This window comes from Erpetoichthys calabaricus, chromosome 12 (assembly GCF_900747795.2).
Source record: "Erpetoichthys calabaricus chromosome 12, fErpCal1.3, whole genome shotgun sequence".
Taxonomy (NCBI): domain Eukaryota; kingdom Metazoa; phylum Chordata; class Cladistia; order Polypteriformes; family Polypteridae; genus Erpetoichthys; species Erpetoichthys calabaricus.
In genome coordinates this window covers 137,302,393-137,319,274 of record NC_041405.2, presented here as the reverse complement: position 1 = coordinate 137,319,274, position 16,882 = coordinate 137,302,393, and the positions used below count along the sequence as shown (strand labels likewise).

At 44.1% G+C, this 16,882-nt stretch overlaps 1 protein-coding gene across 1 annotated transcript in view; it reads right to left on the bottom strand.

The window, feature by feature from the left end:
* Window positions 1-4,897: 4,897 nt before the first annotated feature.
* The window catches only part of rgmd (RGM domain family, member D), an 83,735-nt gene continuing 71,750 nt past the window's right edge, over window positions 4,898-16,882 (bottom strand). The window contains exon 5 of the mRNA XM_028816367.2: window positions 4,898-9,350. Within this exon, the coding sequence (XP_028672200.1) occupies window positions 8,664-9,350 (687 nt within the window). The 3' untranslated portion in view covers window positions 4,898-8,663. The remainder of the gene's footprint in view (window positions 9,351-16,882) is intronic.

Sequence of the window (16,882 nt, the reverse complement as noted above, 5' to 3'; positions counted from 1 at the left end):
AAAGAACAAGAGCAAGACTGCAATTTGTCATTGAACATCTAGACCTTCTGAAACAATCTGCTCTGGACAGATGACTTGCAGATAGAGACTGTTTGGCCACAGTAACAGTAGACATGTTTAGCGCCAACCAAAGACAGCATTTCCGGAGAAGAATCTCATACCAATCACTTCCGGGTGCCTTATAAAAGAAGCCAGCAGCCACTACTCCGGGAGCCAGAGTTGAGTGGGAGAAGACAAAGCTTGCCAGGAGCAGTGGAGGAAAGAGAGAAGAGAAGTGTGTTTAGTATTTGGAACTGTGCTATGACTGGAACGGAGGAAGGCATTTCCCATGGAAAAAAGGACAAAAAATACAAATGTGTGCCCAGAACTTGTGTCCTACAACTGTCTGTATCGGGTCTGGGTGGTGGTGTGCCTGCTGGTGGTCCACAGGCCCTAAGGCTAAACCTTTGGCTTAGGCCCCTATACTAACCCATAATCAGATAGATAGATAGATAGATAGATAGATAGATAGATAGATAGATAGATAGATAGATAGATAGATAGATAGATAGATAGATAGATAGATAGATAGATAGATAGATAGATACTTTATTAATCCCAAGGGGAAATTCACAAATCATTCCCTTTTTAGAATTATTTTAGAATACTTCAATTGAAATGTAATATTAAGATCAAAATTTAATGCTCATTTTAATTCATTTATCATGCTGTTTTCAAACGTGAATGTATAAACGTTATTTGTAGTATATTATTATTTGGTTTTTACTTGCAGTTTTATTAACTACCAGTAGGGAGCACTCTATTTGAACACCCTTGCTGTTTAAGGTGTTTCAGACTGTGACTTTGAACAGATTTTTTATATACAATTTAAATGATATTTTAAAACAAGTTTAGCATTTTATGAATTAATTATTTTAATTATTTTTGGAACAGCGAAAAGCGATCGAATATATGGACATAGGTGATATGACAGAAGTATGTAGATAGGCTTTAAAGTTTAAGTCGGAGACTTATATTTCATCTATTTTGTGTTGCCATCAAGGAAAAGTAGAGTTTCTTCCCAATGAAGAGGCGTATCAACGAGAACTAAAAGATTTGTTGTTTGGTGAAATTGAAATCCACAAACACTACAGGCAAACCATACGTGTCTACAATAATCTGTTCGCGTTCACATCATTCAATGCTCAAAACGTAGATTTACACGATTCAGGACCATACACTATGAGAATCTGTGGTCCTGCAACAATTAAAGCTACGACAAGTTTAATTTAGAAGAAATCATGGAGAAGCAATGTAACTTGGAATCGAAAGAGGTAAATGATCTGATATTTTACTATTTTTTACTATGGTTAATTACTCGCTGTAATGTAAAATAGTTAGTACTATTATGCATATGTAACAGTTCCCATGAAAATAACAAACAAACATTTAAATTGTTCATCCGGTTACCCATATGCAAGTGGCAGAGTCGCGAAGTGGCAGGCGCATAGTGTCCGCCCAGGGGTTATCGAGCAAAGCGAGCAGGGGACAGAGCCCCCTAGTTTAGTAAAAAAAGAAATTAAACAGATTTCACCATTCTGAGATGACTTTGGATCTCCCATTTCTGTCTATTTCACCACCAGTCCAAATACACTCTTTGACGTAAGGCAGCTCTGCTAAGGGGTTGCAACCGAACACAACCGAATTCAGTTGTACCCTTTAAACATTTTGTCCATTTTGATAAGACTCTGAATCCTCATTTTCTGTCAATGTCATCACCAGTCACACTGTACTGTGCTCATACATTGTAAGCCACAGTTCAGAGAAGACTGAGGCCACAAACCCAACTATAGACTGTGTAATTCATCCCAATTCAGAGGTCCCCATCACCTCTCACTCCCCCACACTTTATGGATTTGTTTATTGTGAAACAAAACTGCAATCTACTTTCACAAATGTTTCGCATATATTTGTAATCTGGCATATTCTGACACCATGCATGATGCCCCATTTCTGTGCATATAATCACAAGTTAAACTGCATCACTGCATACAGTCACATAGCAAATTATCAGAAACACCTGTACATCTGCTTATTAATGCAACTACTTAATCAACCAATCATTTGGCAGAAGCTCAATGTATAAAATCACATATACAGTACGTCAAGTGCTTCAGTTAATTTTCATTTCAAACAGCAGAATGTGGAAAAAATGTGATCTCAGTGATTTCGACTGTGGCATGATTGTGGGTGCCAGACGGGCTGGTTTGAGTATTTCTGTAACTGCTGATCTCCTATAATTTTCACATACAACAGTCTGTAGAGTTTACTCAGAATGGTGTGGAAGACAAAAATCATCCAGTGAGTGGCAGTTCTGTGGAGAGAAACGCCTTTTTGACGAGAGAGGCCGGACTGTCAGACAGACTGTGATAATTCAGATAAGCACTATGTACAGCACATGTCTAACTTTGAGGTGGATGGGCTATACCAGCAGAACAAGTCCCACTCCTGTCAGCCAAGAGCAGAAAGCTGAAGCTGCAGTGAGTACAGGCTCACCACAACAGGGCAGCTGAAGACTGGAAAACTGTTGTCTGATCTGATGAATCTCAATTTCTCAGTTGATCAAGCTGCCCAGTGGGACATCCTGAGACTTTGTGGGATTCCCTCAAGGTTGCTGGATATCATGGCTGGCCTGCACACTGGGATTGTGAGTGCTGTGCAGAGTGGAGGCAGAACCTCTGCATTTTTTTCCCAATTGATTCTGGGGTTCATCAGGGGTGTGTTCTTGTTCCTACTCTGTTCAATGCTTGCATGAATTGGGTGTTGGGCAGCGGCTGTGTGGCTTCTGTTGGTGAAGAAAGATTCACGGATCTTGACTTTATTGATGATGCTGTGATCTTCATGGAGTCAATGGAAGCTCTGATCGGGGCTCTTGAGAAACTGAGTGAGGAGTCTGGGTGTCTGGGCTTGCGAGTGTCCAGATAAAAACCAAGATCCAGGCCTTTAATGACCTCTTGGGCACAGCCATCAGCAGTGTGTCTGTCTGCGGAGAGAGTGTCATCCTTGTCAAGAGGATTACTGACCTCGGCACTGACATTCATGTCTCTGGCGACTCTTCCTATGAAGTCAATAGACTGATTGGGAGAGCATGGGGGGTCATAAGGTTGCCAGAAAGAGGTGTGTGGCTCTTAATAAATATCTTTGCAAAAGGATGAAGGTCCAAGTGTTTAGAGTCCTGGTGCTTCCTGTCTTGCTCTATGGTCCTGAGTCATGGACGCTATCCAGTGACCTGAGGTGAAGACTGGACTCCTTTTATACCGTGTCTCTTCGGAGAATCCTTGAGTACCACTGGTTTGACTTTGTATTGAATGAGTGGTTGCTCATGAAGTCTTGAATGAGGCACATTACCTGCATTGTGAGGGAGCGTCAGTTACGGGGCGTGTGGCCATGTGGCACGATTCATTGAGGGTTATCCAGCTTACAGGATCTTCATTGTTGAGGACCTGAGTGGCTGGATCAGGCCAAGGGGATGCCCACGTAACACCTTTCTGTGGCAGATAGATGGTCATTTCTGGAGGGTGGGACTGAGCTGCGTGTCTTCCTGGGGGGATGCCAACCAGAATCCCCAGCTGTTTCGTCATGCCGTACCAGTGCAAGCTCCCCAACCTGACCTGAACTGAGAATTTGGTACCAACAGCATGACTCCATGCTCCCAACCTGCCTTGTGTGAACACTCTATGCTGATGGTGGTGGGGTAACAGTGTGGGGAATGTTAGCTTGACACACTTTAGGCCTGTCAATCAATCATCTCTTGAAAGCCACTTGCCTATTCAAGTATTATTCCTGACTATATGGATCCCTTTATGGCAAAAACGTATCCAACACCTAATGGCTACTTTCAACATTATCAAGTACCACATCACAAAGCAAAAGTCACCTCAAATTGGTTTAATGAACATGACAATGAGGTTAGTGTTCTTCACTGGCCTTCCCAGTCACTGAATATGAATCCAACAGAACACCTTTGGGATTCACAGCATGAATGGGCAGCTGACAAATCGTCAGACATTAGGTGATGCGGTCATGTTATCATGAACCTGAATCTCAAAGGAATGTTCCCAACATCTTGTGGAATCCATGCCATAAAGAACAGAGGCTGTTTTGAGAGTAAGAAGTGTTAGTATTTACTATATATGGTGTAGTATGGCATTAGGGTTCTACTAATGTGCTCACTGCGTGTACAGGTATATGTTCACTTACTCAGGCACAGAGTCACAATCTCACTTTCTGTGCTTTTCTTAATCAACGAGTTCCATTTTACTGATAGTTTAAATGCTACTCAGATTCTTTCTTTTCTGGGTAAAACACAAACCAATTGAATGACCAGCTGTACACATTTTCAAGACTCAGACTCCCCCATTTCTGTAAACGTCAGGGCCAAACAGGACCAGGACCCCCGCCCCCCACATCCTTACAGTTCACAACTGACAGTAGCACGCAGGCCGCACCTTTCCTGCATTTCATCAACTGTCAGGCTCCCATTTCCGCGCACAGTTAACACTCTTTTGTCCCCCCTTCTGCTTTTTTAACTTGGGTTGTGTCACAATGATTTATTTATGTAAGAAGACAGCAGAGCCGTGGCCCACAGGTTGAGACACATTTCTTTGTACTACCCATAGCTCAAGATGCCACTGAGAATGATTAATGAAAAACACGCATACCAAAGACAAGAAAGCGCTGTTTTTTGGGGTTTTTTTTTCAGCCAACAGGTTTAATATGAAAGCCACAAAGATTAAAGTCTTTTTTTCCCCCCCAGCATGTATTAGTTCAGTGACACTTGTGCAAAGACCCCCCCAACCCTCACCAAAATACAGTATACAAATTATAACTATAGAACAAGAGTCAAACAGTACACAAATATCGTTCAACAACTGTATATACAGCAAATGTACACATTATACAACACATATATACACTCTTGTAATATATTAATGTATAATCTTTTTTCTTTTTAATTATCTTTTTAATCTTGTCAACATAGCTATAGCTAGAGGAAGGTGCCTAGAGACATGTCGTTTCTGCTTTGCTCATTTGCCCATTTCTGAATCGGAGCAGAAACCAAAAAGCAGAAAACACACACAAACCCCTGGGCTTCAATTCAAGCAGATTGCTTCAGGTTTCCTTCCACTTCTTGTGGATTCTCAGTTATGGGCTCCTTGGTAAGGTGGTCATCTTAAGGTGGTTTCCTCCCTCAGTCCAAACACATGTAGGTCATTGAACTGGCATTGTTAAATTGGCCCCTGATTTGTGGGTGTGTGTGCACAAGTGTGTGTTCACCCTGCGATGGACTGGCGCCCTATCCAGATGTTACTCCTGCCTTGCACACTTTGTGTGCTGAAATAAACTCCAGGTTCCTTTCAACCCTTCACTAAAATGGATGGGTGATCAGTATCAAGAAAACAGAAGGTCCTCCAGAAACTGTTGGTTGTGCTTACTCATTTCCGAAACGGTCTATTAATTCTGACTGCAGGCCCAGCCTCGTTCCGTGTCCCGTTAAAGGGGGCAGAGGGGCCTGTCCATTCATTCACTTCCTAACCCGCTGTACCAGTTCAGAGTCACGGGGAGTTATCTAGGCAGCGATGGGAACAAGGCATGAATGGACTTTGGACAGGGTGTCAGTCCTCTGTATGGCACACTCACACTCACTCCACTGTTTGCCTAAATCGACTGACCAAGGTTACAGTTTTGCTGATACAAAGAAAACCACTGGCTGCCCTTAAATGTGGCACCCATCTCAAACAGGAGGTCACAGTTGTTTAAATCAGGTGGATCAGGATTAGTTGGAAGCAAAATGGTGCCCCTTTGGGACATTTAGACATATCCATATACCAGTGCCAGTTGTTTTACTTTGAGTCTGTCCAGAAATGTTGGGTGAGAAAATTTGCAAGATGTTTTGGGGTCCAGACGAGGAAATAAGGCATTATTATTAAAGCCTGCAACACGTGGCACAGTGGTGTTACTACCTCTAAAGCCAATGTCACAATACATGACAGTGCTACTTTGATGACTGAAGCCACTGATCTACACGGGTAGGTTTTCACACTGTATGCTAAAATAGACGACCCCATGACGACTTTCCAGCACAGTTTCACATATCCAGAGTAAGCTCGGCCCATTTTCTGACAGCCAATAACGTGCTGCCTGACCATGTTGGTACCCGTGCGTTAAGCTAACAGGTACGCCGAGTTCAGCTTCACCAATCTTTTGTTCTTTTTTTAGGTGTGTTTGAATATAATGCACAAAGCACCTATTGTGATAGCCATGTCTGTCTGTCCTCATGAAACAACTCCGTCCTCCCATGGACCACTTGATCAAAATGTAGCACACTTATTCTTCAAGGAGATTTGTGAGGACAATTCAATTTTCGTCAAGATATTAAACAGATTTCTCCACGCACAGTTTTAAAGTTCCCAAATCTCCCATTAAAAAGCTTTGGAGACTTAAGATAAACATTCACTTTAAAACAGAAGAAATGTTCTTTGCGGTTTAAACTACTGATTAGTTTAGTGTTTTATTATTTTTTGATTGTTGCCTATCCCTTAGTCAGGTAAGGATCCCGCAGCAGACAGCGTTTATACCAACATGTATATTTAGTGGATTTTTCTGTTTTTCACAGAAGCGGCAAACAGATCCCCAAAACGAGTTAAAGAGAAAACATCAGATTGTGTGTGCAGGCAAGGAACTCGCTGCTATTGGCCGACTGCGTGTGTATGGGATGGTAGCCCTCTATCTGCAAGTCCAGTGAGGGGTCTGCAGAAACCTCTGCATATATCTCCCTCTCCTCGATGCTTTAAGTGGTAACAGGTAAGTTTAAAACATGGAAGAAAATTTCTTTGCGATTTCAGCTACTAATTAGTTTAAGTGATAGGCGACAATAAAAAAAAATAAATCACTAGTCAGGTAAGAACCCTGTAACAGACAGCAGTTATACCAACATGTAGATTTTATGGATTTTTCTGTTTTTCACAGAAATGGCAAACAGATCCCCAAAACAAGTTAATGAAAAAACAACAGGCTGTGTGCGTGGGCAAGGAAGTCGCTGCTACTGGCTGATTGCACGTGTGTAGGATGGCAGCCCTCTGCGTGAGGGGCTTGCAGAAACCTCTGCATGCACCTCCCTCTCCTCTATGCTTTAAGTGGTAAGTTAAATGATAGTACTAATCATAAAAGTATAAATGTAAGAAAGGAGAATAAAGAGTTAACTGGATTAGAATGAAGTACCCTGTGGCTAAGGGTGGATCTACCATCAGGTTGTTCTGGGAAATGGGACCCTCACCTGTTTAGAAAGCCAGCACAATGGAAGAATCAGGGAAGAAGAGCAGTGTCCCTGGGCTTCAGTTCCTTTTCAGATACCAATATGGCATGCAGGGAACTTGAGTCCTGAGCTACAGCCCTGTTGGGATCCATGGGCACCACCAGCAGGCAATGCAGGGATTTACAATCCCTACTTTATGGAACTTCCACCTGACCCAGAAGTGCTTCCAATGGACCGAGTCCTAGCACCGCAAGTACTCCCAGGTCTTAGATAAAAGGAACTGCCCTGCCTCGCCCAGGGGAGTTTGGAGTCGAGTGAAAGAGGGCAAAGCTCGTTTGGGAGTAGTGGAGGTAAGGCGAAAGGTAGAAGAGTATTGTGTTTATGTGCTGTACTTTACAAGAAGGCTCCTTGTGATATTATTTTTCTTGTAATAAATCTTTGAACCTGGGAATTGTATCTGTGATGTTGTGTCCAAGTTGCTGTTTTGTCCCCTAAAGGTCACAATACACAAAGCCTGTCCCTAAACTCGTTTGACTGGGGAAAGTTTCAGACTGCTCAAGACTGAGTTCCTGGGGATGTCAGACTACACAATGGCATCCAACTTACTAATATTATATAAATGATGTAAGCAACTGAAAAGAAATTGCTGGAAAAGTCGTACAATGTGATGCTACCTGTGATTGGGTTAAAATCTTGGCCAAGCACCCTGCCTGAGTGGAGTTTCTCAATTCTGCATCTATCTTCACGTCCTGACTGGGCTGGGATGTGCACCCCAATCTCCGGAGCTAGGAGGCAGCAGCACTAGCCACTGTGCCATTGTTGTGGCCTGAATGGAGTTGAGAAGTTCCCAGAATGCTCCCTGATTGTAGCTTTTCCAAAATGACAAGGTAGATTTCAAAATTGCCTCCAGTGTGCAATAAGCAGAAGAGTGGAACTGGGAACAGGGCTTCAAGCCTCACTGCTGTAACACACAATGTTGAAAATAAAATAAAAACTCCCCATAGTCATGGAGGCCCATACAAATGAGTCAGCCACCACAGCACAAGGCCTACAAACTCAGCAAAGCAAACTGAAAAATAAGAAGGCGCACGCACTCACACAACATGGCATTTAAGTGCCATGTCGCTTTAAAAACTACTTCAGTTCAGCTCCCTCCATGGCTACAGAAGGTCGTGGGTCTCATGCACTCTTCGCCTTTGGCCTCTTTGCTCCAGCTCTTTTTTTCCCCTCACTTGGATATCCTCTTCATTCCAGTAGATGGCACACTTTCTGTACACGTATAATAAAATAAAGAGGACAAAGGGAAGGCTCTTCTTCAGTGACACACACACTCTGCTCCTCTACCTTAAGTCTCTTTGAACCCCACGCCTCACCAGAACAAGAGCAGCATCAGGCCAAGGCACAGAACGGAGCCTGTGGATATCCTGCTGTCCGGCGCACCACTCGGCAGCCTTGGAGTCCGAGGTGGGCTTTGCTTCAATTTACTTGGCGGTAGGGCCTTCAGGTCCTGTAGTGCCCCATAAGCGGCCATGGAGAACTCCGGGTCACCCGTGGTCAGTAAATCAAAGACGCACGACTGGAAATAGACGTCCTCTACTTGCAGGATCTCCCGGCACTTGGCTGTGGCGTGCTCCACCGTATAAGCCTGCCTCTGGGGGGCTCCTGCTGCCTGCAGGCGTGGGCTGAAGCTCTGGCGAGTCAGCGTGTGCTCTTTGATGAGTTCATTTCGGGGGCAGCCATGAAGACAGAGCTGGAGTCCCGTGTTCTCTTCAGAAAAATTCAACATGTCCTCCGGTACCCGGATGGCGAAGGTAAGGTAACGGCCGACCTGGCGCACGATGATGGACGTGGCGATGTACCGGGCTTGGATTTCCACCTGGGAGGAAAAGCCCGTCGCTGAGGCCGTCCGCTCCACTATGCGCAGACTGCCCCCGTTAGCCTCTTGAGTGCCGCCGCTTGTGGTGCCATCCATGAACGCTGAGGGCAGGTCCTCTGTGGTCGCCTGGTAGACTTTCTGTTCTGTGCAGCCAAGGTAGCTTTTAAAAATCACGGTAATCTGCAGAAAAAAAAAAACAGGAAACAAAGAAAATAAATATCTTCCAAAATTCACACACAATTAACCACGTTGGCACTGAATAGTTACAGTTAGCAAGTGGGCACCGGTTCCTCAGGGCTGTGGCCTAAATATGGATACTGACATCCCATCAGAAAAGATATCCACCATGAGATGGGGCACCAATATTCAAAGAGAGAAAGGATTATTTGGTTGAAGGGTGCCAACATCAAGAGACATGGCAGCTCCGATTTCCCAGGCAGCAACAGAGCTACTGAGGACAAAGAAAGATGGCCAAGTGTCAGCATCCCAGAGGAGGGAAAGCACTGATATTAACAGAGGGGCTGCCGTTCAGCAGTAGGCACCTTTCACTATGAAGGAGCCATGTGCCAGTGGCATCTCTAAACCGTCATGTACCGTCATCCCTCAACTGGCTACTAAAAACCAGTGACCGTTTTCTATCCTGCGAGCATCTTAGGTTTTTGTGCTGCCAAAGTGCCTCATACAGTCATGTGAAAAAGTGAGTACACCCCATGAAGATCATATTTGAACAGGCAAACAGCAGATCTTCATGCAAACAGTGCCTGCAGATAAAGGTGATACACTTCAATAAAAACACAAGGAAAAGGGGCCTGTTCAGTCATTTATTCAACAAAGACATCAATAGATTGTAATGACATCCTGGGGAAAAAGTAAACCCACCGTTGGCCTCAGACACCAGCATTACCACTAAAATGACTGTTTGTGGGCATTTCACCTGTCCACCTGTCTCCAACATCGACCTCCATGCAAAATTCCTTCCATTTGTGGGTTTTCTTGATTCTCTTCAGATTCCTCCACCACATTTCAATGGGATTCAAATCAGGGCTTTGACCAGGCGAGTCCTTAACCTTACATTTCTTCTTTCTGAGCCATTGATGGTGTGCTTTGGATCTTTTTTCATGTGGTAGTAGGGTGTGGTACCGTGGTAGCCATTACGAATACAATGAGAAGTCAATGAGAAGTCAAGCAAAATAACATCTTTTATTAGCCAACAAAAAGTTTACATATTAAAAGGTCCATTTCTGATTTAACTTCAACTTTTGGACAGATGGCCTCACATTCTCCTCAAGCCTACTTTGGTATGACTCAGAATTCAGACGACTTGATGACTGCAAACTGTCCCAGGCCCTGAGGCAGCAATGAAACCCCAAATTATGCCAAGTCCACCACCCTGCTTCAAGGCTGGTATGAGGTTCTTCTCCTAAAATGCCATCTTTGGTGTGCACAAAACATGTCTACCGTTACTATGGCCAAACAGCTCTATGCTTGATTCATCTATTGCTCCAGAAGGCCTGGGCTTTTCCTGGACGTTCAATGGCAAACTGCAGTGTTGCTCGGATGTTCTTTGTGGACAGCAAAGACTTTTTTCCTGGCACACCTCACACGCAGGTCAAATTTGTGTAATCTCTTCTGACTGTGGATACTTACACGTTCACACCAACTTTTGCAAGAATTACCTGCAGATGTCATAACGAACTTTTGGGGCTCTTGGAGACTTTTAGTATCAAATTTTTCAGCATGCTCAGAATTTGCTGTCATTTGAAATCTATGCCACTTGTAGATGATTTTCCTTACAGTGGAATGACTGATGCCAAATTATCTGGCAATCTTTTTAAATCCCTTGCCAGCCTCCTAGGCACCCACAATCTTCTACTTTGAGAGCCTTAAAGAGCTCTTTTGATCCTGGCATGATGACACCACACACGCCAATTGTAAGGAGAACGCCAGACCCTCCATATCTGCAGTTCATACAAGATGGGGTCCACCTGAATATTTCCTAAGGAGGTTCTAATCATTGGCACCTCATCTGGAACACCCGATTTTAATTTGATGGATTTGAAGTGCCCCGTGACCCTGTAGTTAGGATATAGCGGGTTGGATAATGGATGGATGGATGGATGGATGGATGGATGGATGGATGGATGGATGGATTTGAAGTGGTGATAAATGAAGACGTGGACTCACTTTTTCCATGTGATAAATTAGCAATGAAATCACCATATCAGTTTTATGTTCCATTTGTTCAAGCATGTCACTTTTATCTGTAGGCACTGTTTGCATAAAGAGTTGATGTTTGCTTGTTTAAATACGTTTAAAAAGTCAGCAGGTTCCTTGGGGTGCACTTACGTTTCCACATGACTATACGTTGAATATAGAGGTCTCCATTATGGAAGGCTATCCATTACACGTCACGGTAACAGTTGTGCACAATTTAAAAAAAATAAAACAGTGTGCATGACAATGATAAGTCCCACCTTTAGGGTGCCATGGTGGTCTATTAATTGCTGATGGGCACACATCTTCTTTCAGATATAATGTGGAGAAGAACAGAAACAGAATATAAAACCAAGTCTCCTACCCAACAACAATTCAGATGCTTCATGCACTCCTATGAGCAATAAATGATATTATTGATCTTATAAAGTGCACCCCCATCATCGGATTAGGAAGCTTACAGGATGGCATTCCACTTTCCTCGGTGGAAATTGTGGCTTTGATGCCAGGAGCTGCTAATCGCTGCACCTGTGCCAAGTCCCCATTATATATAGTAGAAGTGTGAGTACGGAGGGAAAGGATTGAAAGAACGGAGGTTATAGAAGAAGGCTACAGGTAGGTGGAAGCCGGTACGTGTAAGTGTGAGCGAGCGAGCGAGCGGGTGAAGGCAGGCAGCTGGGAGAAGAGCCCCCCGGGGGTGTTAGGCCGACACTCGGGGGCAGCTAGAAGTGGTCGCTCCTGCTGAGCAATTTGGAGGAGCAGGAGTCACTGGAAGGTGGTTGGCTCGCCGCAAAAAGTTAGCGGGAGTCAGGGGGCTTGGGAGGTGGCAGCCCCAGCGTGAGCGTCCTGGTCGCTGGGGAACCCAAGTCATAGTCTGGAGAGTCCTATGGAGCCAGGGATCGCAGGGCTACAGACTAGAAAGAGAAGGTCAGCTGCAGGTAGGGCGACTCCCCTGGTGCACAGCCTGGATGGTTTTTAATGGATTATTTATTTATTTATTGATTATTTATTTTGAACACTGTCTTTGGTTTTGTTGTTTTTAATAAAAGCACTGTTTGCACCTTTTTGCACCATTCCCTTGCTTCGTCGTGTCGTCACTGTCCATCTCACCCGGTGACATTACCGACAGTGTCGGGTTCAAGAGCTCCCAAAAAGGAAGATGGGAGCATAGAGAAGAACCTGCATCGTCACAGAGCCCACTTCACCAGTTGAACACAACATGTCGGTCAGCCTCAGCCATTCAAAATTCAAAGTCCGAGGTGCACTGATGAAGTGAGGCTGGTGCGCTTCGTGCTCTCACACAACCTTCCACCAAAACAACGCCTGGTGTAAGAATTCAGCTGCAACTGCCAAGAATTATAAGGATTTAAGGTTGAAAACAAAACTCAGGTCAAGCAGGCCATTACGCTGGATTGAAACCTCGACAAGGAAGATTTACTACAGTAAAATATTTTTTTCTTACCAAATGCATTGATCAGTAGCCAACATGGTCAACATTGACCAGGTAAGAACTCTCAAAGGAAGGCAACGGCAACAAGCCTCCCATTTTATGGTTTCCTTTGCCTTTTAAATGTATTACTGAAATATCAAATTATCACTTTATGAACTCCCTTGGGTTCTGCGGTGGCGCAGTGGTAGCGCTGCTGCCTCCCAGTAAGGAGATCTGGGTTCGATTTCCGGATCCTCCCTGCATGGAGTTTGTATGTTCTCCTTGTATCTGCGTGGGTTTCCACCCAAAGACATGCAGGTTAGGTGCATTGGCGATCCTAAAATTGTCCCTAGTGTGTGCTTGGTGTGTGTGTGTGTGTGTGCCCTGTGGTGGGCTGGCACTCTGACCGGGGTTTGTTCCTGCCTTGTGCCCTGTACTGGCTGGGATTGGCTCCAGCAGACCCCCGTGACCCTGTGTTAGGTTATACCGGGTTGGATAATGACTGACTGACTGAACTCCCTTGAAATGTACGTATTATGAAGAGCTCATTTCTTTTGCAGATTTTTTCCGTCTGCTATTCTGATTTGCTTTACTGTCTTGTTTCTCTGGCCCCAGATACCCATCAGTCAGTCAGAGCGACTGACCTTGAAGAGCTTAAGCACTTGAACAAAGATCCATAGAGCCAGTCACACTGATGACACATTCGAGGTGGCCTCCTCCTCCTCCTCCTCATCCCTGAAGCCTGTTAACCCGAGGCCGTTATAATACACGACCCATTCTTCCACGTTATGTATCCTCAAGTGTGCATGAAACCGAATAAGCCTCTGGGATAAAAACGCTCTTCCTGATTCATCATCCTCTTACAAGTCCAACTACGCTGACGCAAACAGCCGTTCCTGAGTAAAACATTCAGGCGTTCTTCTCTGTCCAATTTTTTTTCTGAAAGTTCTGCACGCCTCACTCAGTCTGTATGAATAAATCTCCCAGCAGTCACCGAGTCCTTGCTGTCACTTTAAAAGGTTCCACTAGAGGGCAGCAAAACGCCTTCTACTAAGAGGGACACAGAAAGCAGACAAGACACAGCAATGAGGAAAAAAGAGCAAAAACACACAAGCACAGCGGAGGCTGTGAGCCACAAGATGGGGGCTCACCCACAAATACGAGTCAACAAATAGAAGAACTGGGCCAGTCAGTGGAGTAAGGGGGGCCAATACACCAAAAGTGACCCAGAAGAAGGAATAAAAGGGGCGCATCAAAGGGGTACATGAGAAACAAAAAGGAGGCATAAAATGGGGGCATATGATGGAAAGCCATCCACAAAGAGACTAAAAGGAAAAATAAATCCATCATAAACAAACATCAGCATGGGGCACAAAAAAGAGCCTGAAAAGGTGTTTAGGAGGGTATTCATGCTAAAGAAAAAGTGAACTGTGTGGCTGTTAAACACCCAGTGGTACCCAGAAGCAGCAATTAGAGTGAGGGGTGCCAACTAGTACAATAAGGAGGATAGTTGTCATCCACCCCAAAACACAACTAAGAGGTACTGGGGGCCGCCCACCCAAAAAAGACCAGCAATATATACAGTATTGTGGTAGATGGTTGGCAACCTTAATCAGCTAGGAAGCCTCCATAATGGAAGGACAGGGGAAGAAAGTCTGCTCAGGGCATTATCTCCCCCGCATCATTAGATGGCAGCCCCCCTGGTGGATACACCGTTATGGATTCCCACAGGGCACACTGGGACTTGGAGTTTGGTTGCTCATCCCTGTTGGGTTCTGGGGGTGCCACCAGGGAGTGCGGCAGACACTGCTGAGCCCACTTTGTCGGGCTCCCACCTCACTCTGAAGTGCTTCCAGACCATGATATCAGGTCACCGGATGTGTTCCTGGGTGCAGCATAAAAGGAGCAAGCTGTCACTGCTCCAGGAGCCACATTTGGGAGGGAGAAGATGAAGCTTGCTGGAGGCCAGAGGAGGCAGCGAAGAACAGAGAAAGAATCAAAGACAAAAGTGTTGTGTGCTGTACTTTGTGTGTTGCTTGGTGCTTTATTGTACTGTGCTGTGGGAAACACTTAATGAAAGAGTTTCCCAGGACATATATAAAGTATATACTGTATGCATTTCATGCTGCACTGCAAAACATTAACACTGAGGTCTACTTTGATTACTTAGATTTCTAACCTTCTTAAACTGTTAGCACAGCTATATATAAATGAAATGCTAAGGTCTGTCCTTCTGTCAGACAATTATTTGTGACACACTGGGGCTAGAATCTTGATGCTTAAGCTTATGACGTGATACATGCTGGTGAAGCAAAAAAATTGGGTGGCAGTAACCTTTGCCAAGATTTGTTCAGGGTTCACATCTTTCTTAAGACAAACTAATCGAGAAGCTGAAATGGCAGAAAGGAAAAGAAACACAGCAACATCTGCTGAGCTCGAAGCACATTGTTGAGGTTGCTAATCAGGCTGCACACAGCAGGCGTTCACTGATGAAGAACAAGGACAGGTTGTGCCATTGAGCAGCAGGTTAACACTGTGTCTCATCAGCATGCGATCAACATCACAAAACGGAATGCAAGAACAAAAAACAACAAAGAAATGTATGTCGACAAAGGAAGTGATTGTCAAATACTCACAATATCCACCCATATGCAAAACATTTCTTTTACAAGCTTACATCAATGTTTGGTTCAGAAGGACTACTGTTGAAAATTCGATCGATGACATACTCACTGTGGGGTGGTATTTTTTCTTTTGTTTTCTGAAAACAAAAGAATGTGTGGCCAAAATGGAATTCTTCTCACCCTTCAGGAACTGCATTTATTTGAGGACTGAAGGTCTGCGTTTTTTGTAGTGAACTAAGAAAAGCTATGAAGGCTGCAATTGGTACATGGGCACCACACACCAAAGAGAGTATGTAAGATGAAGAAGGGGCAAATTTGGAACAAGAATGGACTAACATTAAAAACAATAAATAAATAAATAAATAATAGTAAACAAAATTATGAAAAATATAATAATAATAATAATAATAATAATAATAATAATAATAATAATAGTCAGAGCAGGTAGCAATGGACAAAAGGAAGGGGGTGGTGATCATTCATTACCCAGTTTATGCTTGTGGTGAGCAGAAGTCTATCTTGACAACACAAAGCAGAAAGAAAGAGCCACTCCTGGACACAGTGCCAGCCTACTCCAGGGCACTCTTTCTCCCACACACACACACACGGACAATTTAGAGAGGTTATTGAAAAGTTAAAGGCTTGGCTTCAACAAACACACACTCTGTCATTAACTTGCAAATATGTTCAATTATGTTGTGGGCACATGCATTGAGTACATGTGGTACTGACCAATGGTGTGATTGGTCAAAAGACAGCAAGATCGTTCAAAATGATTTATTTTGGTAATCAGACAATGCATTGAGCCCTTTTGTGGGCTGGCAATTAAATGAAAGTTCTAGCATGGGGGTTATATGATGTTGGTTTGCCAAGACCAGTTTGTGTGCGGTTCCTGTTCTTCCAGGCACTTAAGTGGGCTTCCTTCTGGACAATGACACATTCCGTGACTAGTCGGTGGGTATATCAGACTTACTGATCTTGTCACCAGACCCTGTCAATTTAAATGATTGAAAAATCGCTAGGCATGTCGAGTTTAGCGACTGCATGCCAACCCTCCAGCCCAGTCTTGCTTACCCCTTTTTCTGACAGCCAGTAGCATGCTGCCTGACTAAGCCAGTGCTGTACGAAGGGTTAAGAGTTATGGAGAGATAAGCTGCGAACTCTCCCCTTTTCTCCTCATTCTGTTGAAATACATAAAACACAAGCCATCAGACAGAGGAGATTCTCCAAAACACCTGCATTCCTTATTCCTCACTGCTGCATTCTATGCTTTGTACTTACAGATGAGCATTCGTTGGTTACCAGCTCTCATGCACACAGAGCCCACCCTACGGCTAAAGACAAAGTCAAACTTGTTTAACTTTGTTGGAATGAGTCCTAGACAGTTGGCCCGAGTCGCTGGGCATGTCACATTACATGACACGTGAGAGCACCGCCGACTCCCT